Below are 25,824 nucleotides of genomic sequence, written 5' to 3'. Positions count from 1 at the left end.
ACAGGGGATTAACTAGAGGCAAATACTTAATCAATTTCAGGTATTTAAATTGCTTGCAATAAAAAATAAAAATAAATGTACTAATGTTTTGATAAACATGAGGCATTTATATCTGCCCAGAGTTCATCTTTAACTGCTTGCCACCCACCCACAGTAGTTGTACTGCGAGTAGGAGGCAGCTCCGGCCTGCAGGGATGTACCTGTACCTCGCAGCTTTTCTGCCAGGTTTAGGGTGCACATGTGCATGCCCCCTGCCGACCCGTGCTGTGTCCAATTACACAGCTGATTTTAGCCAATGATTTGGGCTGAAGTCAGCTGATCGGCTGTGACCAATCGCACAAAAAACGCAGAACTCTTAAGTATTGTCAAAAGCGATCTGGCTTGTATTGTGAAAAGTGATCTGACGGTTTCAGGGAGAAAAAACGGACTGATAGTAATGTAAAAGCAGCACACATTTCACATTGTTAGGCACAATTGCCTCTCTGGGGATCAGGAAATTCTTTCTTCCCCTGCTGTAGCAAATCAGATCACGCTTTGCTGGGGTTTTTCGCCTTCCTCTGGATGAACTGTGGGTATTGGATTTAATGATTTTTTTTTTATTGGTTGAACTAGATTGACTAGTGTCTTTTTACAACCTGATTAACTTTGTAACTATGTAAGTTAACCCTTTGATTGCCCCTAGATGTTAATCCCTTCCCAGCCAGTGTCATTAGTACAGTGACAGTGCACAGTATAAGCACTAATCATTTTATTAATGCCACTATGCATGTCAGTGACCCTCCCAGCCAGTGTCAGCTAGCACCAGATTTTCTGCCACACTATCACAGTCCCTCTATATAAGTCACTGATCACCGCCATTACCAGTATAGTGTAATAGCTGCATAAATTACAGTATAGATACCATAATTAATTAATGTACACGTATTGTTTGTTTTTTTTTACCAACGACATGTAGCAGAAGGCATAAAATTGGTGTACATTTATGAGATCATAATGATTTTTTTATTGAATACATTTTATAACAGAAGAAAATATTGTTTTTTTTGTAGTCTTTTGGTAATCAAATATCACCAAAGGAAATTCTATTTGTGTGAAAAAAATGGTAAAAATTAAATTTGCGTACAGTGCACAATTGCCAAAGTAGTGCAGTACTGAATAGTAAGAAAAAAAAAATACTGTGGTCATGAAGGGGTAAAATCTTCCAAAGCTCAAGTGGTTAAATCTTGTCAACAGGGACACAAATCTAAAATGTTTTTTTCTTGGGGTTTATCACCATTTATCTGGACCTAAATTTGAGAAAATGATCTGATACATTTCTATGTGTTTTGGCAGTAGACGCTTTGCTTGCACATCTCCAGGAGTTTTCCTCTTTACCCCAGTCAACTTCCTGGCAGGCAACCTAACTCTTTCATTTTCCAAAGGTTGCCACTTCCTAATGTCACATCAGTTTCAAGAGGAATACAAAAATGTGCACTGAATGTGTTTTGCATCAGGAGCCCTTGGGTAGTAGCCAATAATTTGAGTCAGCAAACCATATTGTTTTGTTTATGTCTTTAGTCTGACTAAACTGTGACAGTGTATTGCAAATGTCAAGAAAACTTCTGTCTTTAGAGGACCACTAAACTAAATACAACTTTCCTTAAAATAAATGCTATTAATATTAGGTGCAAAATGAATATAACAGAGAGTTCTTATGCATGGACAGTGTTAGAGATATTATAAATAATATCACCTTGAGTAACCTATTGTTGAGTAGAGGTTGATTAGAGACTGAGTAATAGACTTTAATGGGATTACTAAAATCTCACCCACAACAATCACAGCTTTTTCCCATATATATCGCAAGTGTTCATATTCTTCTAAATGTTTTAATTATTTAGAATCAATGTATATTTTTACTAGTATATGCCCACAGTTTCATCAGTTTCATTGCTTCTGCTTATTCTTTTTTTTTTTGCTTTCAAAAATATATATTTTTATTTGTTTATAGTATTTTTTACCAAATTTCTTTTTATTGAATGAAAGGGAAAAATACAGGTACATCAATAATAGGTGAGAATGATACATTTACAGATATATATAACCAGGATATATTGAACAAACCAAAGGCGAGCTATTATTCTAGTCCGAGATTAGTACAATAGTGGTGATGATATGATGTAATTAAGATGTCGATAGGGAGGTTTAGGCTAGTATTTCTGCAGAGTGCTTATTCTTTTAGGAAAGTAGAATGTATAGTTATTGTTGTACTTTTGATGTTTTGCTAACCGATTAATAATTTATGTTCCCATTGTTCTGTTTTTCAGGCAAAGATGAGCCCAGCAGCTATACATGTACAACATGTAAACAGCCATTCTCCAGTGCATGGTTTCTCCTGCAACATGCACAGAACACTCATGGCTTCAGAATCTATCTGGAAAGTGAACATGGCAGTCCACTTACACCCCGGGTAGGCATTCCATCAGGACTGGGTGCAGAATGTCCCTCACAGCCACCACTCCATGGAATTCATATTGCTGACAATAATCCCTTTAACTTATTGAGAATCCCTGGATCAGTATCAAGAGAGGCGTCTGGTCTTAATGAGGGTCGATTCCCACCAACTCCCCCACTATTTAGCCCACCACCAAGACATCACTTGGATCCTCATCGCATAGAACGCCTGGGTGCAGAAGAAATGGCTCTCGCTACACATCACCCGAGTGCCTTTGATAGGGTGCTGCGACTTAACCCCTTGGCTATGGAGCCACCAGCTATGGATTTTTCACGGAGGCTTAGAGAATTAGCTGGAAACACTTCTAGTTCCAGCCCGCCTTTGTCTCCAAATCGGCCCAGCCCTATGCAAAGGTTACTGCAGCCATTCCAATCCAACAGTAAACCACCATTTTTGGCAACTCCGCCCCTTCCTCCTCTTCAGTCTGTACCTCCTCCTTCTCAGCCTACTTTGAAATCAAAGTCCTGTGAGTTTTGTGGAAAAACATTTAAATTTCAGAGCAATCTTGTAGTACACCGTAGAAGTCACACTGGAGAAAAACCTTATAAGTGCAACCTTTGTGACCATGCTTGTACACAAGCCAGCAAACTCAAGCGCCACATGAAAACACACATGCATAAATCGTCCCCAATGACAGTTAAATCAGACGATGGTTTGTCCACTGCCAGCTCTCCTGAGCCTGGAACCAGTGATTTAGTTGGCAGTGCAAGCAGTGCCCTCAAGTCTGTAGTAGCTAAGTTTAAAAGTGAAAATGACCCAAACTTGATTCCAGAGAATGGCGATGAAGAAGAGGAAGAGGAAGAAGAAGAAGAAGAGGAAGAGGAGGAAGAAGAGGAGGAGGAGGAGGATTTGACAGAAACAGACAGCCGGCCAGATTATAGTTTTGCCCTAAATCTTGAAGCTGCTCGTCACCATGAAAACAACTCTAGATCTGGCGAGGAAAGTCGATCTATGCCTGATGTCATGCAAGGTGTTGGCCTTGGTGCAATGCATCACTTTAGTGATACTTTTCATCAGGCATTGGTTGAGAAACATAAAAGAGGGCATTTATCTGAACCAGAAGCTCAAAGAGACACTTGTGATGAAGACTCTGTGGCTGGAGAATCAGATCGTATAGACGGTGGTACTGTAAATGGGAGGGGTTGTTCACCTGGTGAATCTGCCTCAGGAGGCTTGTCAAAAAAATTGCTTCTTGGTAGTCCGAGTTCTATGAGCCCTTTTTCTAAACGCATCAAACTTGAGAAGGAATTTGATCTCCCTGTTGCAGCTATGCCTAATACAGAAAATGTTTACTCCCAGTGGCTCGCTGGTTATGCCGCATCTAGGCAGCTAAAAGATCCATTCCTTAATTTTGGAGACTCTAGACAATCGCCTTTTGCCTCTTCCTCAGAGCACTCATCTGAAAATGGTAGTTTACGTTTCTCTACACCTCCAGGAGAGATGGATGGGGGAATTTCAGGCCGTAGTGGCACAGGAAGTGGAGGAAGCACCCCCCATATTGGTGGTCCTGGAAGGCCCAGTTCTAAAGAGGGCAAGCGCAGTGATACTTGTGAGTACTGTGGAAAAATCTTCAAGAACTGTAGTAACCTCACTGTTCACAGGAGAAGCCACACTGGTGAACGTCCTTATAAGTGTGAGCTTTGCAACTACGCCTGCGCGCAGAGTAGCAAACTTACCCGGCACATGAAAACACATGGTCAGGTGGGAAAAGACGTTTACAAATGTGAAATTTGTCAGATGCCTTTTAGCGTGTACAGTACCCTGGAGAAACACATGAAAAAATGGCACAGTGATCGAGTCTTGAATAATGATATAAAAACTGAATAGAGGTATATCAATAAACCCCATGTAGATTTTTTTTTTCTAGACCCTTGTGATAAAAAAAACTAAAATAAAAATAATGAAACCCGAGGATACAAGAATGTGCTTAACACTAGCACACCTGATTTTTTTTTTATTTTTTAAATAATTTCTTTTATATTTCGTTCTCACCGTTTGAATGCATGTTCTTTATTGGGGCAATACTATTGCATTTTACGCAAACTTTGAGCCTTTCTCTTGTGCAATAATTTACATGTTGTGTATGTTGTTTTTTTTATTTTTAATTTTTTTTTATAGAAGCATGTACGGTGTGTTTTATAGCTACTTTCAATTGTCCCTGAATTAGTTGCAAAGCAAACATTGCTGTTTCCAGTTCCGTTCTGACAAGTGACCATGCTGCGTACATTTTGCAATACATATCATGTACAGCTTTGTTTTTCAATGTACAGAGGGGGCATCTCTTTGACAAACCTCCAGGGACAGAAATTATAGTGCTGCGAATGCTGGCAGAACCTCATTTCCTCATGCCAGGGGTTACCTGTAGTATTTAGAGAAATAAAGAAAAAATAAAAAGAAAAGAAAAATTATAAATTAAAAAAAATAAAAACGCCTTGGAAATTTGCTCTTTAACTTGGTTAAATCAAAACATATCTGAGTGCCTTCAGTCTATTTGAAACCATTTAAATGGTTCTTACTATGTTGAAATGACAGTGTAGCTTAATTCAACATGGATATGTGTAGGTCTCCATTGATCTAGTGTATAATTATAATATATTGTATTTCTTTTAACTGAGGCTACCTAAAATATGACCTAGTGCATTCTAGTTAATCATCATTCTTCCATTATATTTATTTAATGATATGTAAGCTAGTTGTTCTTGCCGTCAGCTTTGAAGGAATTTGAGTCTCCTTTTTTCAATGTTACCTAACATTTTTGTAATTAAACTTTGAATTAAAGCTAAACTAAAATATAATGGCAGGGAGTTTCATTTGATTGACTCTTTGTAAGTACCTTGGAAAAAAGGAGAAAAAAGTAAATTATTATTAATATATGTGGTTGTCTGAATGACAATCATGATCTCAAATTCTGCACTGTATGGAAAGTTAGCTAATAAGTATATGCTATCAAGTGGCACAATAGAGATATGGACACAAAGTGGTACCTTTTTATTTGAAAAGAAACAGGCATATAAGCTAGATATAATGATGATTAACTATGAACTATTGAGGCTTGCCTTGAAAATACCCCGTTTGAGTAAATGGAAAAAATAAGAAAAGAGAAACACAATTTAAAAATAAGATTGCTATATGACATTATATCTTCACTCCTGAAAGTTTTTTTATCCTCACTCCAGAAAATGTTTTTTTTTTTTTTTTTTGCTTTGCACTGTATTATCATTATTAAGGATACACAGATACATTGCTGCAATGTTTCAATATTAAGCTACTATCTGCCCCAACTGGTGTTCAAATAGCACTTGACTCTTCCAGAAAAAGGTGTACCTTTTTTTTTTTCTTAATCAGAGGTACTGTGGTTGAGTATAAAGAATGCTCAGATACAATTAAATGCACTGTACGAATTTCCCTGTTTACAGACTTACACATAAGGGAAATATTGCAACTATTTAAAATATATATAAATATATAAAAATGCTTGTGTGCACATTGGTGTGCATACAGTCATTTACACCTGCATAAACAGATATATATACGCACACATACATGTGTGCAGGTGTATATGTGTGTGTATATATGAATATATATATATATATATATATATATATATATATATTATTTATATACACACACACACACACACACACATACATGTATGTGTGTAAATATATATATATATATACGTACATACATAAATGTATATATATATATATATATATATATTTCTGCCAGTTATTTACTTGACTTACAGAAAACATGTAGGCAATGCTGTGAATGGAAACAGACCACCACAAGTACTTAAAACAAATGATTGCTTTGGCTTTTACATTACAGGGGTATTTTGGTGTACAAAAGCAGTTTTAATAAAAATGTGGATTTATTTTCATTTTGTTAAGAAAGCATCACTTTTGTTTAGGGTGACTGTATTTTAGGGCTTCATTGTTTAGTAGAAGACTTATTCATTGCAAATAAAATGGTAGAGGAATTTCTATGCCTTGGATATCTCCCGAATCCGATCCTTTCAGGTTGTATAAAAAAAAAAATGTGCATTTTTTTGGGGGGGAGGGAAAGTTCCTTATTATATATTACTTAAATATAGGGAAAATGCACACTCATGTTGATTCCTATGCTAAAACACATCTATTGTCTCTCTCTCTCTTTTTTTTTTCCTGTATTTTTAGAATGGTATTTGAATTTAAATGTTTGGCTAGAGTAGGAACTATAGTATTTATATCGAAGCTTGTATTTTTAACAGTTGCTTGTTCTTTTTGAAAAGGTATCAATGTACCTTTTTATGGTAGTGGAAAAAAAAAAAACACAAGCTGCCACAATATATATATTTTTTATTTTGGCAGGATAATATAGTACAAACTGTTTGTACATTTCAAAACAAGAAAATAAAAAAATTAAAAAAATCAAACAGGACATTGTACAGTAAAGAAGCCATATGATGGCTGGTTGGGAATATCAATTAAACTGTCATGCAGAGGAGCCGTCTTACAGAGGGCTGTACATATCTTTATTTTCTTCTTTTCTATGGCTGCCATACTGTATACAGTACCACAAGCTGATGGCATTGGTTTGTTCTATAGTGTGCTTTCTGTCCCTCTTTTTTCACCCTACATTCCAGCATCAAATTGTCATGTGCAGTAAAAGAAACACACATTTTAAATTTTATTTTCATTGCCAAAAAACAAAATGGTGCTTTATATTTAGATTGGAAATAAATCATATGCAAAGCATATTAAGGTAAAAGATCACTTAAAGTCAATACTTTTTTTTTTTTTTTTTGTAAATGGCAATGCAGAATATTTTGTTATTGGCCTTTTCTATTCATGTAATTAAAGCTGTTTGTCGTAACTTGAAATTTTATCTTTTACTATGGGAGTCACTATTTATTATTGCATATGTGCTTTTGTTTAAAACTAGGGCACATATATTGGTCTTTTTAAAAAATTTCTTATTTTTTTATTTTATTTTAATGACCAAAGGTCATGCAAACCTGGCTTTTATTGTATTTGTTTCTGGTCTGTTAATTTCTATTGGATAAACCACTGTCTGTGTTTTTTTGGCAGTTGTCTGCATTATCCTGTTCATATACCCATTTTGTCCCTTTTATTGAAAAATAAAAAAAGAATAAACTACACAGCATAAGCCTCTTGTGACCTTATTTGAAAACTTACATAATTGACATGGTTCAAGTATCAGAAAAAAAAAATATATATTACAAACTCCTTATTTTATAGTACACATTTTGAAATCCAGCATTAGATGCTAAAAAGTAAAACAAGCATTAACGCTATGTATAATGTCTTCTATAATTCTGATATTAGATATTTATAACAATTGTGTATGGTTCTTAAAACAAATCTTTTATGTTAAGAATCATGTATAAAGATCACACATTGTTTGATTTAATCAAAATGAGAAGGTCTACAAAAATTTATTAAAGCAATATAAACAACATTTTGAAGTAAAAAAAAAAGTCAGGCTGCAATACAAAACATAATGTAAATTAAGCATACAATACAATATGGGATACTATAAAGACCACCACCACATCAATCCACATTTCACCAGCTTCACTTTTATGTTGGTTTCATATTTGTACAAACTATAAATCCAAAATTGTGTGTATACATTACATTCAAATTTCAGTTCAAATCAGTTTTTTGTTTCTCCTTCAAGCCCCCATATCTGTTATCCATTTTACAAACCATGCATGCATTACCATCTGTATGGCTTTTAGGCATATACTGTATATAGCATTTTGATATTTTTTTTTTCTGGGCCTTTGTTAAAAAAAAAAAAAGATTCTATTAAAAGAATGCTCTTTCGTATGCATAATGGTTTGTAACCTTTTTATTCCCCTTGTCTTTATGGCAGTGCATTTTTATTTACTAAGAGTGTGATTTGTATCCCTTTTTTCTAGGGGGAAAATACAGCATCATTAAATCTAAGGACAGAACAATCAAATTTATATGGCAAGAAGTCTGAAAAGATATGCAAAAGTGTTAACAAATATGCATACCAGTATGGGCAGAAATAAATAACACCTAGCTTGGGAGGAGAAGAAGAAGAGAGAAGATCAACATGCTGATATGAACAGGCCAACCTATTGTAAATGAAAAAAAACAAACAAAAAAACATCAACTAGACCTCTGCATTAAAACATTTAGTTGAATAATTTTGGCCACTACACTGGACAGGGATGCTTTAATGTACATTGCTTTCCTGTATCAACATGATGTAGACTCTATTGCTATATACCCATCCACTAATCATGTTTCCAGGAATGATCTTTTATCAATGACTTAACGTAGGAGGTCACTGCTATAGAAAAGAATTTTAAGATGCTATTACAGTCCCCTAAAGGCATAAATTTGATCCCCAAAGGCACCTTATTAACTGATATGTACCATAAATGTTAAGAAAATCCAATTAGATGCCCATTTTGTAGGAATAAAAAAGTGGTCAGAAGTATAAAATTACTATTTCAGCTTCCTGATAAGGAAAACCCCATTGAAAAAAAAAAAAATCACTGGGTTATTTTTGCAGCTCCTTTGTCTATTTATGACTTCTTGATACCCTTATTTAAGAGATAATATACAGTGCTGCCTCGGTAACTGGGGCTTTAAAAACTAGTCAACAAGAACATAACTTACAAATGACATGTTGTACTCCGAGCTCTAAAGGAAAAATAGTAATACAAAGTGTGACATTTTCTAACTGTGTGATAAATTAACGGTGTTATAAAAACCATGAACCATTGAGGCCTTTTCAAGTTTGTTAGAATTCTGCACCAGATTTATATGGCATCCATAATGTGTTCTTAAGCTGCTGTAAAATTCCATGCAAGCATGACCTAGTGTCCAGAGAAACTTTTATAAATATATTTCTATGTTGAAAAATGTCAAACTGGAAAAAAAAAAAAAAAAAAAATGATGTGGTTATCATTAACTGTTTACTGTTAGATTTTCAAGGCCTACTTGTAAAAGTATTTTAGAAGCGAAACAGTGTCACAATAGAATCTTGTGGAGGCAAAATAATTTTGTTAAAAAATACTTTGTTTAAAACTGATGAAGACCGTCAGTAAAGCAAGGATTTTTTTTCTGGTTCAACTCCATATACTATTTCCATTTCTATGTTCCTCTGAGTCGCAATAAATCCAAACTAAATGAGAAATAGTTTCAGTGCCTGAAATTCTAAAAATATTGCTTGCATTATGGGATTAACAGGAAGGGAGGGGGGTCCTTTTAATGCAGTTTGTACATATTATGATATTGTAAGTTAAAAAAAAAATGAAAAAAAAAACAAAAAAAATAAACAAATCTGCCAGTTCTTATGTTACTTGTTACCCATTTTGGGTGAATTTAATGTGATGTAAACCGTTGTTATATACTGAAAGTATATTCCAAGAATCATTGTTAATATACACTATACATTTGCCTTTTAAAGGGCCAAAATAAAAAAAAAATAATGAAATTGACACAATAAATTGTAAACATTTAGGTCTGCTTTCTTCTCTTATTTGTATTTTTTTTTTTATGTTTCAATAAAAGAAAAAATGTTTTTTACCTTAAATTGCAAATGATGTTAAATGAAACACATTGTTCATGCCAAATACAAATGATGGGAATTCAAAACTGCAAACTATGTGTAGGAATACCTGATATACAAGGGGAATCAACAGCATGCAAGACCACAGAAAGAAAAATGACTCTTCCAAGTTCAAGAGAACATTGCTGCTTTGGGAATTGGATATAATCAATACGCTAATCTACGCAGGCACATGACATATCCTTCTGCCCTTGCATATGTTTAGCATTTTAACAGCATCCAGAAATGTTGGTGTCCGGTGAAGGGCCGTTAGTTGTTGAGAGGGTTAATAGCCTGGTACGCAATATTTCTTAAACAAGTAAAAAAAAAAAAATCTTAGAGTCCTATTTCAGATACAGATGTCTGTTGAACCTCAAAGCGTAACCTATGACCTCATCTTTAACTTTTTTTGTGTGTATGAGCCAAATTTAAACATGTGCTGGGTTAACCCTAAAGGCTCTGAAGCTAAAGAAAATGAATTTGTCTTTTAGCTTACTAGTAAACATAAGCGCAACATGTAAGCGCAACATGCTATTATGTTTTTTAAAGTGACCCATTTGCTTGAAAACACAGTTTGCTCACAAATATGACTGAAATATGCAAGCTCATAAAGTCACAGCTCCAAACGCAACTGTATAGCAATGAATCACCATCCAGCTACACTAAATGTATTGCTTTGCAATGTTTCTCCAGATGGAGGCCTGTGACCTGTACATAAGTACTGTATATATCCCACTTAGTTTTAGCTGAAATTATTCTACACTGATCTGTTACATGCATGCAGCCATAGAACATCTGGAGTAGTAGCCTGTGTCTACTTTTTCTTTGAACTCTACCACTGGAATTTCATAATTTACCTATGTTTGAAGGCTCAAGGGGACTTCTTGAAAATTCTTAGAATATTTGCAAAAGGATCATCAATTATAAAACTCTCATGTCAGAATCTCATAACTTATAACACATTAGCTGATAACACCTGGCAGACCCATGTCAGAAGAGGTCTTTGTATAGCCATTCACTTTTACTCCCGAAGTTTCAGATATCAAACAATAATATACATGTTGGCATTGATCCAAGCTCCTGAAATATGCAAGCTCAAAACATGCTTGGTTGTATGCAAAGGTACAACAATATTAAGGTTTTTATTGTCTTGCTTCATAACTTTTTTTTATCATATACTAATGAGGACTTTAAATTAACTATTCATCAGAATCATATACTATTAATAATATACACTATATTGTCAAACGTATTGGGACACCTGCCTTTACATGAACTTTAATGGCATCCCAGTCTTAGTCCGTAGGGTTTTATATTGAGTTGGCCCTCCTTTTGCAGCTATAACAGCTTCAACTCTTCTGGAAGGCTGTTCACAAGGTTTAGGAGTGTGTCTATGGGAATGTTTGACCATTCTTTCAGAAGCGCATTTGTGAGGTCAGGCACTAATGTTGGACAAGAAAGCCTGGCTCACAGTCTCTGCTCTAATTCTTACCAAAGGTATTCTATCAAGGTCCATAAAGACATGGATGAGCGTGTTTGGGGTGGATGAATTAGAGCTGAGACTGCGAGCCAGGTCTTCTCGCCCAACAGCGGTTTCTGACCTCACAAGTGCGTTTTTGGAAGAATGGTCAAACATTCCCATAGACGCACTCATAAACCTTGTGGGCAGCCTTCACAGAACAGTTGAAGCTGTTATAGCTGCAAAGGGTAGGCCAACTCAATATTGAACCCTATGGACTAAGACTTGGATGCCATTAAAGTTGCGTGTAAAGGCAGGTATCCCAATACTTTTGATAATATAGTGTATTTATATATCATGGTATATAAAAGCATTACACTGCTTGTCAAAATCCTGATGCAGTATTGACTAAATCAGCAGAATATTGGCAGGAGCTTGTCATCTATTTCATTATGTGGTAAGAGCAATGTCTGCCAGCCCCTGAAATTATTGGTTAGCCATGTGCAACCCATATTGTGTTTTAGGTATGAGGAACTGCAACACTTTTTCAAGGAACAGTGGATCTGTAACACTGAAGGGTCAGGGCAGACTGCAGTTAAATGATTAAGGCCTGATGGCCCAAACACGTTGGTTTTTTGACTGTTGTTTATCTGCATTAATAAAACTGTTTTTGCCGCCATCCATGGCACCAGCCTTGCTCCCTTTTTTGCACAGCCTGCAGCTAAATTTAGCGGTAGTACAAAACTGTAAGGCAACATTAGAGGCAAATAGACTGAAGGCTAGGGCATGTGGCAGGTGACAGAGTCCAAAAAGGACAAAAAGCAAACAAACACCTTTAAACAGACACTGACTGGATGGTCAGATACATAAATATTCCTGATTTCTGCCAAGTGTGGAGATGTAGCATTACCGAACTGCAGTCCTTTCTATGGATCAACAGGTGGCGGAGGTTGCAGTCTGATCTGCTGAGTCACAATAAAGTAGTTATGGTAATGGAGCAAAGGCAACACAAGGCAATAACTTTGTCTGTGACATGCTTTACATGTTCTCTCATGTCTTCATAAGCCAGCTTTCTCTGAATCTGATGCAAGAATAGCAAAGCCAAGAAAATAGCACGGGTTAAACACAAAACAATATATACAGCAAGTGTTTTTCCAGGCATATGGGGTTACCATAAAATACATTGTATACTTTAACAGATTGAGTAATTCCAAACAGATTATGAAAGCTGCACAAACATGGACTCTTTACAGCAAAGTACCTGTGGCTCAATCAGGGTAACACGTGGGTGCATAGCATAGTCTCTCAAAGCCAATCTTTACCACGCTTTGCGGCTATGACACAGCGGAGCCCTGCAGGGGATTTTCATTGTTGATGACTCCATATGAAAACAAAAAGAGATGAATACTGGAGATGTGTAAATAGTGGGGGATCCCCTATATTTCCAGAACTATCATAAAGGCTTTACAAAATATCCTGAATGGTTTCTTTTCTTTTCCCTGCTGGCTATGCAAGTAACTCTCAATCACCATAAGTTTACTGTGTGATCGTTATTTCACAGACTAGCTTGGAATTCATCTGATGAGATACCCCTGCACCTTTGGCTGTACTGTGGACTTTGGTCCCTTGTCTACTTTTTTGACTACAATAATAATATGCCCTAAGCTCCTGAAGAAGCGTTTTTGAATACGTGTAACATGTAGAGTCGAGCCGAACCACGACACACCACCTCTTCTAAAATGACGTTACTACATCAAATTCTTGGGGATTGACCTTTGGGTTTCTCATTACTAAGTATTCCAATTTTCTATGATACATAGGTGGTGTGCTGTATGCTTCAAGGCATAATTGTGGATAGTCAATGTTTTTAAAAGTGTTTCATATGTTTCTGTAAATAAATAAATACATAGTTTTATAAAAAAAAAGTGTATAAAGTGCTATGCCTATAAAGTCCATCATCCAAAAAACGTATATTCCAAATATAATATATCAGGACGTGGCATATGTCTACACATTTCTCATATCCACAGTACCACTATGTGATGATATGATTTCAATTTATCTATAATCTTTAAAAGACCCCTAACAGCAGAGGGGGAAATGTACTAACACTGGAGTAGCCAGAATCTGGAGCAGCCGTGCATGGCAACCAGTAATCTTCTTTCTTTCATTTTGAAAGCTTAACTAAACAAGCTGATTTAGTGAAACGTTACTAAAAAAGGTTTGAAGAGAAATATATAATATATATACTATATCAATGGGATTTACATAAAGAAAATAGACTGTTCACTTTGCAAGGAAACTTTCTCTTAGCTTAGTGAATGTGGTGAAAAATCACTTTGCAGAGAATACATGAAAGGGAGAAAAAAAATTGCATGAAGATGATTGGATGATGGAAGGCAGCTGAGCTCCATCACATTCAAGTTAAGAAAACATTTGCTTCCAAAGTTAAAATTCCTTTGCAAAATGAACATTTTATTTTTAATAAAACTGGCCCCAATCTGTAATATTCCTTACTGTTTCGATTAATGTACTTTTTGGGGTTTGGTTTTAGGTGACTACAAGCAGGTAGGAATCTTATATATTTTTTTTATTCTAAATATATGCAACATCCCTAAAGAATGTGCTGTGTGCAAAATTTTAATTTTACTTTACTTCAGTCCCACACGTGACTATATTGTGAACATTTTCTGAACATTTTGAAGCAGTGGAACATTCTAGAAAAATAAACACAATTTGTGAGCTTCAGTTTGAAAAATAAATACTGTGTGAAAGGAAAATTAAAATAATCAAGGTCTTTTTTTAGTTGTAAAATGTGGTGTGTCAGGGCACACATTGATAAAAGTTGCCTTCTGACCGGCAATGAAGGAAGCAACTATGGAGTTTTATGTCAAATAGCCACAGAGTATAGACTTATGCCACATACACACCACCAGACTTTTTGACAGCAAAGGTCCGATGGAACGAGTCAGTTGGACAATTCGATCTTGTGCGGGCTCCATGGGACCTTTGCTTGCCAAAAATCCAGCAGACCTTAGAAATAGAACATATTTTTAAATTTTTCCACCGGAACTCCGCCGGACCGAGAAATCCGTTCGTGTGTATGCTAGTCTGACGGACAAAAACCGACGCTAGGGCAGCTATTGGCTACTGGCTATGAACTTCCTTATTCTAGTCCAGTCATACGTGATCACATTCGAATCCGTCGGACTTTGGTGTGATTGTGTGTGGCCAAGTCCGTTCATTCGGAAAGTCAGTCGGAACCCCGCGTAAACTCCGTCAGAAAGACCGCCGGACCTAGTCCCTCGAAAAGTCCGGTCGTGTGTACGCGGCTATATTCTACATTATGGAAACTAGAAACATTTCCGTGCAATACACTTTTTATAGAGCCTCAAGTCCACATCAGGAAATGTTGGAGACATTTTAAAGCCAAATTCAAGCCAAGACATATTTTTGGGGATTTTAAATTTATAAACTGCCAATGTTTTAATAACATCAGTATTTTTATTGGAGAGATATTTCCTCCTTTGCATCAGATTTTCCGACAATATAATCCGATCGGACCGTTTCCGACGGAATTTCCGACCGTGTGTACAAGGGCTAATACCATAGCTGGTTTTAAACCTCCATCAGGTTTGTATTGCAATCTGGGTCCTTGCTGAGGGAATATCACCTCACTTCTCGTCCCAGTGAGCTAACTGAAAGTGAAAAGAACTAAACATGGACAGAAAGAGTGATTCCTTGATCTACATCAGGGATCTTCATACTTTCTAATCTAAGGGCCAGTTTCTAATCTAAGGGCCATATATATATATATATAGAGGATGGATGAAAGATTCAGTGTAGCATAATACTTTTGATAGTAAAAAAGCTTTCATTTTTATACTTTGTCCCCTTTAATATTATATACATCAGCCAAAAAGAAGGAACACCTGAGGAGGAAAGAGCAATTGAGGGATTTGGTTCCAAAAAAAGAGATAGATAGTCCTTCTCAACTAGAGACATTTGGGAGCTAAGCAGTTTCAAGGTCTGAACATCTGTTGGAATCTGCAACAGTTGGAGTGGGAACATGAAAAAGGGGCAAGGAACACCCCCAACTCCAAAATAGGGGAACAGAACCAAGAATGATTGCGGAAAAACTTACAGTTGGAACCCACATGAGATAAAAAAAAGGTCACATGATTTACCAGGTTGCGTTATTTGATTTAAATTTCACGTTTTGATAACATGGGTTCTATGCCTCTAAAGTGTAACTAAACCACTGATTTAACATTTTCCCGGTTGCCCGCATACTATTGTTCTTATGTCAGCTTTCAACTGAACTGTCAAATCATCAAATGGCTGGTGTCATAGCTGATCACATGGCCAGCACCATGGCAACTGCAGATCAAATAGAGGCCAAGATGGCAGCTTCATTGGCTGGAAAGCATAGGAGGGTTTAGTTTAAGGTGACCGGATTTTTAAAATCAAATGCGGGGACATACTTTTTTTTTTACTAGTAATGGCGGCAATCAGTTCTCTCTGCCCATCGCCAATGACGCCTGCCTTACAGCCTGTCAAATCTTACTCTCCGGGCCCCGGCTGCTACTGGGTGGGGAGTGGAGGAAAATCACTCCACCAGGGAAGGCAAGGAGATAAGCAGGTAGGCGGTTGGCTGGGACTTTAGCCAAGGCAGAAGAACATGCAAGCAAAGCTGGATGGGCATGCACCCAAAATGGAAGAAATATTCCCTCCGCTTCGACCAGCACATGATCATCAAAAAGGGGCACAGATAATGGAAAAAAATATACTCCCCTAAGCTAGTGGGAGCGGCAGAGCGTAATTCAGATTTTTTTAAAATTCTGCACTGACTGTCCCAGCCCCTGTTCAAATCCAATCCGGGGACAAAACTGGCGACAGACTTGGTCTGGGGACAGTGTCCTCAATCTGGGGACTGTCCCCGGAAACTGGGGATGTCTGGTCACCCTAGTTTAGTTCAGCTTTAAAGCTTTTACCGTGGCTACATGGAGGAGGGATCTACTGTACCTTTAATCCACACAACACTGCTACTACTCACTTAACCATGGCTCTACTTGCAGCACACTTTACCACAAGTGCCTTATTGTGGCTTCTCCAGTAATATTAAATATTTTTCCTTGAGTAATTTTTATACAATATCAACAGCAGTGAGATAATGATCAAGCAGTTATTTACAAGCTTAGTGGGGAGGGTCTAAGGATATTGTTATATTGAAAAAAAAAAAAGATACACCACCGCAGAGGTCATTCAAAGAGAAAATAAAGAACACAACCGAGTGGTATAATGTCACCAGCATTTCTTCGGTAATAGCTTACAATATACAATAGAAATATGGTCCTTTAAACAAACAACACTGTCTGACAATATGTAGGCAAAAAAGAAATAAAAAATTTACAATCAGCAGGTAACAAATTGTTAGAAATAAGTTACAAGTAGGCAAACATTATAATGCATGGGAGACAAACGTGCAATTATGACAATATCAATGCAATAAACAGGCTATTGTAGGTAACACATGGACAATTTTTACAATATTGTTATTATACAGGATTTATATAGCGCCAACAGTTTATGTAGCGCTTTACAACTTGAGGGTAGACAGTACAAATACAATACACTTTAATACAGTAGGAATCAGAGATAGACAAGCAACAAAATATCCAAGTGTGACAATAAGGCTTGGTTCACACTGCCGTGACTTGGCATCCGGCTTGTAAGACCCCAAGTCGTGTGACATGTGAAATCCCATGTTAGCCAATGAGAGCTGTCTTAAAATTAGTCCTACCGAAGTCATTTCGGCTTCAGAAAAGGTTCCTGTACAACTTCAAGGTGACTTCTATTCTCTTCTATTCTATACTTCTATCAAAGTAGTACTTAAGTCACCAGGAAGTCGCCAGACAAAGTCGCACCGCAAGTCGACTTTCTGGTTGTGGCAGTGTGAACTGAGCATAATTGACAAACAATTCATGTTCCCATGTCATGAGGGGCCTATTTTGGAACAGGTCCAGTATAGTTAAAAAGAGCATTTTATGTGCATTGCACCCAGAAAGAGCAGCAACTCATCATGGTGGCTAAGTGGTTAGTGCTGCTGTCTAGCAGCACTCATGTTGTTGGTTCAAATCCCAACGACAGCACTACATGCCTGTGTTGGTTTCCTCCCACACTCTAAAGACATGTCAGTAGGTTAATTGGTTCTTGTCTAAATTGCCCCTCGTAGCTGTAAGTTAAGGATCTTAGATTGTAAGCTGCTTAAGGGCAGAGTTTGAAGTGAATGTATAATAATTGTTCAAAGTACTGTGTAAATTGATGGTGCTATATATGTCCCTGTAATAAATAAAATTGTCTCAATTTTAGCTTTCCCAGTGACACCAATTCTTTTCAGGACAGTGGCAAATTAATTTTATTGTCCCCAACCCCCTCCCCCCATCCCACAAGTTGCATTTTGGGAGGAAGAGGCACATGTTCCCCATGCATGGAGATATCAGATAAACAAAATGGTTGGGGAATGAGCAAAATGTGAATATAAAGGTGGGTCGATCAGTAATTAAAGCTGAACTCCAGGAATGACATGTTTTGCATACTAAAATTTGGGCCAGCTTGGCTTAATGTAAGTATGCATATCTTATATCTGGAGGCTCACAGGGGATGCAGTAAATTTCTATTGTAGCCCACTGTACATTTAGCGATAGCCACAATCTTTTGGGTTCTATGAATGGCTTCACTTATGCACACTGACCACAGGGACTCACTGGCTCGGCACCTCTGCCATTCATAGAATGCCACGTATTTTTTTTTCAATTAATTCTTTGATAAGATGAGGAGGGACATACAGTGGTGTGAAAAAGTGTTTGCCCCCTTCCTCATTTCCTGTTCCTTTGCATGTTTGTCACACTTAAGTGTTTCGGAACATCAAACCAATTTAAACAATAGTCAAGGACAACACAAGTAAACACAAAATGCAATTTGTAAATTAAGGTGTTTATTATTAAAGGTGAAAAAAAATCCAAACCATCATGGCCCTGTGTGAAAAAGTGATTGCCCCCTAAACCTAATAACTAGTTGGGCCACCCTTAGCAGCAACAACTGCAACCAAGCGTTTGCAATAATGTGCAATGAGGCTTTTACAGCGTCCTGGAGGAATTTTGGCCCACTCATCTTTGCAGAATTGTCCTAATTCAGTTACATTAGAGGGTTTTCGAGCATGAATGGCCTTTTTAAGGTCATACCACAACATCTCAATAGGATTCAGGTCAGGACTTTGGCTAGGCCACTCCAAAGTCTTCATTTTGTTTTTCTTCAGCCATTCGGTGGTGGACTTGCTGGTGTGTTTAGGATCATTGTCCTGCTGCAGAACCCAAGTTCGTTTCAGCTTGAGTACACGAACAGATGGTCGGACATTCTCCTTCAGGATCTCTTGGTAGACAGCAGAATTCATAGTTTTGTTTTATCACGGCAAGTCTTCCAGGTCCTGAAGCAGCAAAACAGCCCCAGACCATCACACTACCACCACCATATTTTACTGTTGGTATAATGTTCTTTTTATGAAATGCAGTGTTCCTTCTACGCCAGATATACTTGGACACACACCTTCCAAAGAGTTCCACTTTTGTCTCATCGGTCCACAGAATGTTGTCCCAAAAGTCTTGGGGATCATCAAGATGTGTTGTGGAGAAATTGAGACGAGCTTTGATGTTCTTTTTGCTCAGCAGTGGTTTTCTCCTTGGAACTCTGCCATGCAGGCCATTTTTGCCCAGTCTTTTCCTGATGGTGGAGGCACGAACGCTGACCTTAACTGAGGCAAGTGAGGCCTGCAGTTCCTTGGATGTTGTTGTGGGGTCTTTTGTGACCTCTTGGATGAGTCGTCGCTGCGCTCTTGGGGTAATTTTGGGCGGCCGGCCACTCCTGGGAAGGTTCACCACTGTTCCATGTCTTCGCCATTTGTGGATAATGGCTCTCACTGTGGTTCGCTGGATTCCCAAAGCTTTGGAAATGGCTTTATAACCCTTTCCAGACTGATAGATCTCAATTACTTTCTTTCTCAATTGTTCCTGAATTTCTTTGGGTCTCGGCATGATGTGTAGCTTTTAAGGATCTTCTGGTGGACCTTACTGTGTCAAGCAGCTCCTATTTAAGTGATGCCTTGATTGTGAACAGGTGTGGCAATAATCAGGCCTGGGTGTGGCTATAGAAATTGAACTCAGGTGTGGACAACCACAGTTATAGTATGTTTTAACAAGGGGGGCAATCACTTTTTCACACAGGGCCATGATGGTTTGGATTTTTTTTCACCTTTAATAATAAACACCTTCATTTACAAATTGCATTTTCTGTTTATTTGTGTTGTCCTTGACTATTGTTTAAATTGGTTTGATGTTCCGAAACACTTAAGTGTGACAAACATGCAAAGGAACAGGAAATGAGGAAGGGGGCAAACACTTTTTCACACCACTGTATCTTTAGAATCTCCTCCTTGTTCAATCAGAGCATTCCTTGTATTTATTGAAAAAATACATCGTTCCCTGTATGGCAACAGCAGTTGTCAGTGTTTTGTGCGCAGAGGGAAAGTCGCACTGAGCCCTGAAGATTGTGGCTATCACTGTATATAGCATGGGCTATCAAAATGATTTACAGTGTCCCAGTAGTCTTCTGGATATCAGATATGCATACTTTCATCAAGCCGCACTGGCTTAGAGTATCATTTTGGATAGAGGAAGGGAGGGTTACAACCCCTGTCAGTTTTTTGCTATCTGTGTCCCAAAACAAGAAGCAAGAGGAAATCCCTCAAAAGGAGGTGATCCCAGGGTGTCACAAGGGTGACTAGAACTAGTGTCCCCATTGGAAGGTTTTCCTTAATTATATTTCTTTTGTCATCCCAAAATTTTGAACTTTCTTTAACTTTCACTTTCGATGATAATGGTAAACAGGATAAATAGAGAGTTGGAATATCACAGACAGAAGTAAATATTGACAGGGGTTCTAATCCCTAATAAAATCCAAAATCCATACTAGACCCTTATCCGAGCACGCAGCCCATCTGGTCAGGAAGGGGGGGCAGATGAGTGAAAGCCCCCCCCAAACCATACTAGGCCATATGCCCTCAACATAGGGGGTGGGTGCTTTGGTGCGGGGGGGGGGGGGGCTCTGAGCACAAGGACCTCTTCCCAACAACCCTGGGCAGTGGTTGTGGGGGTCTGCAGACAGGGAGGCATATTGGAATCTGGAATCCCCCTTTAACAAGGGGCCCCCAGTTTCTGGCCACCCTCCCTATGTGAATGAGTATGGGGTACGTTGTACCTCTACTCATTCACGCAAAAAAGTGTCAAAAATAAATAAAAACAGTAGACAGTTTTTTGACAAAGTCCTTTATTAAAAATGAAGAATGTCCCCTGTCATAGCTCCAATATGTCTTCTCCCTCCTGTTCTTCTCCCTCCGGTGATGTCTCCTTCCTCTGATCCTTCCTCCGGTTCTTCTCCCTCCACTGTCTTCTTCCTCTGGTTCTTCTCCCGATGCTGTCTGCCATTTCTGCTGTCTGCCCCTTCCTGACCTGCCGGGCTGTGTGCTCAGATAAGGGTCTGGTATGGATTTTGGAGGGGGGACCCAACACCATTTTTTTTTTGCCATGGGGTTCCCCTTCAAGATCCTCAGAGGACAAGTGGCATGCCACAAGTCGGATCAGTTAAGCGACTTGTAAGCAACTTACATTGAAATCAACGGGCTGAAATCATACCCCAGTTGAATGAAAGTAGTGCAGGAACTGTTTTTAAAGTCAGATCGACTTGTGTCGGACCAGTTAAGACTGCTCTCATAGGGAACCATTGATTTATACACGTCATGCAACATGTGTTCCCAAAATTGGAGCATATGTCGCACCGATGTGAACCGGGCCTCAGTAAAATATAAATAAATATATAAATAAATACAGATAATTTTTTTTCTTTAACCGCTTGCCGACCGGCTCACGCTGGTATACATCGGCAGAAAGGCACATACAGGCATATTAACAAACCTGTACGTTGCCCTTTAAGAAGCGGTTTGCAGGCTCACCGTGAGCTCCGTGAGTGTGATCGCGGGTCCTGTGGACTAGATGTCCGCGGGGATACCCACGATCACCTTACGGAGAGGAAGAGCGGGGAAATGCTTGTTTACATCAGCATTTCCCCTCTCTTCCTCTCCGTAAGATGATCGTTCTGCCTAGTGACACTGACACTGATCACAGCTCCCTATAATCAGGAGCAGTGATCAGTGTCGTGTCACACATAGTCCCCCCCACAGTTAAAATCACTCCCTAGGACACACTTAACCCCTACAGCACCACCGAGTGGTTAACCCCTTCACTGCCAGTCACATTTACACAGTAATCAATGCATTTTTAATCGCACTGATCGCTGTTTAAATGTGAATGGTCCCAAAATAGCGCCAAAAGTGTCCTATCTGTCCACCATAATGTTGCAGTCCCGTTAAAAATCACTGATCCCCACCATTACTAGTTAAAAAAAATATTAATAAAAATGCCATAAAACTATCCCCTATTTTGTAGAAGCTATAACTTTTGCACAAAGCAATCAATAAACGCTTGCAATTTTTTTTTACCAAAAATCTGTAGAAGAAAACATATAGGCCTAAACTGAGGAAACAAAATGTTTTTTATATATTTTTGGGGATATTTATTATATAACAAAAAGTAAAAAATAATGTGTTTTTTCAAAATTGTCGCTATTTTTTTGTTTATAGCACAAAAAATAAAAAGCGCAGAGGTGATCAAATACCACCAAAAGAAAGCTCTATTCGTGGGGGAAAAAAGAACGTAAATTTTGCTTGGGAGCCACGTCACATGACTACGCAATTGTTAGATAAAGGCACGCAGTGCTGAATCGCAAAAAGTGCTCTGGTCTTTTGCCAGCCAAATGGTCCGGGCTTAAGTGGTTAATATATGATCAGGGCACAGGCCCTTTAGAAGCAGAATGATCGAGCCATTTCCTCAGTGCGCATGTGCCAATGATGGCTGCGCAAGCGTATATGGTACCATGCAGGTTTAGGAGATATTTCAAGTACCTACAAGTAAAGCCCTGTACACACGATCGGAAATCCCACCAGCAAAAGTCAGATGAGAGCTTTTGACTGGATATTCCAACCGTGTGTATGCTCCATCGGACTTTTGCTGGCGGAATTTCTGCCAGTAAAAGTTTGAGAGCAGGTTCCCTATTTTTCCGACTGAAAAAGTTCTGATCGGAAATTCCGATTGTCTGTAGCAAAATTCCTATGCATGCTCGGAAACAATTCAATGCATGCTCGGAAGCATCAAACATAATTTTCTCGGCTCATCATAGTCTTGTACGTCGCCGCATTCTTGACAGTCGAAAGTTCTGAGAACTTTTGTGTGACCGTGTGTATGCAAGGCAAGCTGGAGCGGAATTCTGTCAGAAAAACCATCCAAGATTTTTCAGACGAAAACTCTGATCGCGTGTACATGCCATAAGCCTTATTAGAGGCTTACCTGTAGGTACAAGTGGTGTAACAGGGTTTACAATCACTTTAAAGTGGTAGAAAACTCTCTGCGTGGGCATTTACCTACAGATAAATTTACAATTGAGCGTACCTGTAGTTCAATAAATATTTCCTAAACATGCACTGTTTAGGAGGCATTCATATCATCAATAGCCAATAATGTTACCCACGCATGTGCAGTGACGCTCTGCATTCAGGACCCCACAGTACACTGTGTAATGCAGAGTGCCATGGTGTGCCCATGGCTCCTGCATGCACGTGCGGGCGGAGCGTCATTTCGGCCCAGCTATTCAAATGACAGGAGCTTGCGAACAAAGAACGAAGACCGGGTGAAGGTGGAAGCCTTGGCAGTGGTGAAAGCGCGCCACTGGAGGACTTTGTTTCAAAGGTAAGTTTGTCATTATGTTGCATACTAGCACATAATGGCATAAACCTGAAGGGGGTCCATATTTAATTTTTTTTAGCAATTTTCTTACCTCTTTAAGTTTTACTGCGGCAGGCTGGCTTCACTGCGCGAAATCACGTTATTGTACATGATCTCGAGAGGCTTGCCTAGCCGACAGCAGGTCCCGTGGACTCAGCGGCCGCGGGGACACCCGCGATCGCCTCACTGAGAGGAAGAACGGGGAGATGCTAATGTAAACAAGCATCTCCCCGTTCTGCCTAGTGACAGTGTCACTGATCAGCTCTCCCTGTGATCAGGAGTGCTGATCAGTGTCGTATCACACACAGCCCAGCCCCCCCACAGTTAGAATCACTCCCCAGGGCACACTTAACCCTTACAGCGCCACCTAGTGTTAACCCCTTCACTGCCAGTCACATGTACACAGTAACCAGGGCATTTTTAATCGCACTGATCGCTGTATAAATGTGTATGGTCCCAAAATTGTCCGATGTGTCCACCATAATGTCGCAGTCATGATAAAAATCGCAGATCGCCGCCATTACTAGTAAAAAAAATAAAAATGCCATAAAACTAACCCCTATTTTGTAGATGCTATAACTTTTGCGAAAAACACAATCAATACACGGTTATTGTGATTTTTTTTTTTTAAAACAAAAATATGTAGAAGAATACCTATCGGCCTAAACTGAGGGGAAAAAAAAATTATATATTTTTTGGGGATATTTATTATAGCAAAAAGTAAAAAATAATGCGTTTTTTTCAAAATCGTCACTTATTTTGGTAGCGCAAAAAATAAAAAACGTAGAGGTGATCAAATACCACCAAAAGAAAGCTCTATTTGTGGGGAAAAAAGAACGTCAATTTTGTTTGGGAGCCACGTCGCACGACCGTGCAATTGTCAGTTAAAGCGACGCAGTGCTGAATCGCAAAAAGTGCTCTGGTCATTGGCCAGTCAAATGGTCTGGGGCTGAAGTGGTTAAGTAAACTTGTTACTTTGCTCTATTTGGGAAAATAACGCAGGTTCACTTCATTGTGTTCACTTAGGACACTGGACAGCCAGTTATCATTAATAAGGCATTCACATCTCAGATGACACAACAGGATCTGACATCCTGTTGGAGTTTCTTGGAAAAGTTTACATATATATATAGCACAGCTTACTGCACAAAGCTAAATCCAATAGCTCATGGCACAACTTTGCTTCTTCAGCAAATAAGGCTTATTCTTCTATTATTTTCTTTTATCTATGTATTTGAAAAATAAAAATGGCAGGTCATATTTTCCTTTCCCCGGGACTCTTTTATAATGTTGTTTTCATTTCCGAAGATAATTTATAGTGGCGTGAAAATAGTATTTAAAGAAGTGACGGGTTGATGTGAGGTGTGCGGAAACATTTATTATGACCTCATATCTTAGATATTTTTAAAACAAAGTAAAGGTAAGCCCATGTCTAAATCACACAGTTCCAGAAAGAAAAACATATTTCTTCATAGAAAAAAAAAATCCTAAAAGTTTTTTCAGTTTCAGTATACTAAAAATTCAGAGAAGCTGATACTTCAAGTACAGTAGATGGTAACTTAATCACTAAAAAAAACTCTAGTAAAAAACAAAAAAACAAAAACAAAATACAAATAGTTAGTTAAAAGATAAAATAAAACCAGCTTTTGCTACATTATTCAGCGTTCAGGTCCTTACTCCTGACTAGGCAGAAAAAAACTGAAGGCCTGTAGCAGAGAGAGGGGGTTGTATATCACCTAAGACTGCCCATGGGCGTAGCCAAGTCTTTTTGTCTGACTAGTGTCCTACTCCTATAGGGGGCGATATAACCCTATGGTTCTGAATAAAGAAGGCTGTGTCTGTCAATGAACGAAAGAGAAACCAGCTTTTGCTACATTATTCAGCATTATTCCAGAGTTCCCCTGCAGTACCTTTTTCTGTTGCCAGGTATCCTCCGTCTGATGGTCAGCATCATTCAACCCACTTCCTCTGTGCCCAGGTCCTGCCCCAGCCTGTGATTGGACAGTGAAAGGAGAAGCAGCACAGTGATGAGCTCAGCTTTCTGTCACTCTGCTTTCTCCTCCTATCAGCATGCTTCTTATCAACACATGAACTGATTGGCACCTTGTTCTGCTTCTCCCTTCTCACATAATGACTGCAAGAAGCTGAAAGCAGGTTAAATTTGGTACTTGCACTGCTTACATTTAATTTAAAAAAACGCATTGAATGATGTATTAATGATCACCGAGCTGTATTGCTTTATATCATTTATATGAGTTCAGCTTTAACCAGACGTTTGTCGATCTGGGTGGACGTCATAGGACGTCCTCTCGAATCGCTCCTCGCAC

General features: G+C 38.4%; 1 protein-coding gene across 5 annotated transcripts in view; it reads left to right on the top strand.

The window, feature by feature from the left end:
* The window catches only part of BCL11A (BCL11 transcription factor A), a 196,029-nt gene extending 186,027 nt beyond the window's left edge, over positions 1 to 10,002 (top strand). For 2 of the 5 annotated variants that reach the window (XM_077486057.1, XM_077486056.1), the window contains exon 3: positions 2,307 to 7,637. In XM_077486057.1, coding sequence (XP_077342183.1) covers positions 2,307 to 4,321 — 2,015 coding nt within the window. In that variant the 3' untranslated portion in view covers positions 4,322 to 7,637. Of the gene's footprint in view, positions 1 to 2,306; positions 7,638 to 8,423 lie in introns of those variants that run through there. The other 3 variants (XM_077486055.1, XM_077486054.1, XM_077486058.1) reach the window with 3 other exon arrangements.
* Positions 10,003 to 25,824: the final 15,822 nt, after the last annotated feature.

Source organism: Lithobates pipiens, unplaced genomic scaffold (genome assembly GCF_037356315.1).
Source record: "Lithobates pipiens isolate NorthernLeopardFrog02 unplaced genomic scaffold, aLitPip1_a1.2 Scaffold_18, whole genome shotgun sequence".
Taxonomy (NCBI): Eukaryota; Metazoa; Chordata; class Amphibia; order Anura; family Ranidae; genus Lithobates; species Lithobates pipiens.
Note: the sequence above shows the minus strand (reverse complement) of the source record. Positions and strands in the feature narration are given on the sequence as shown.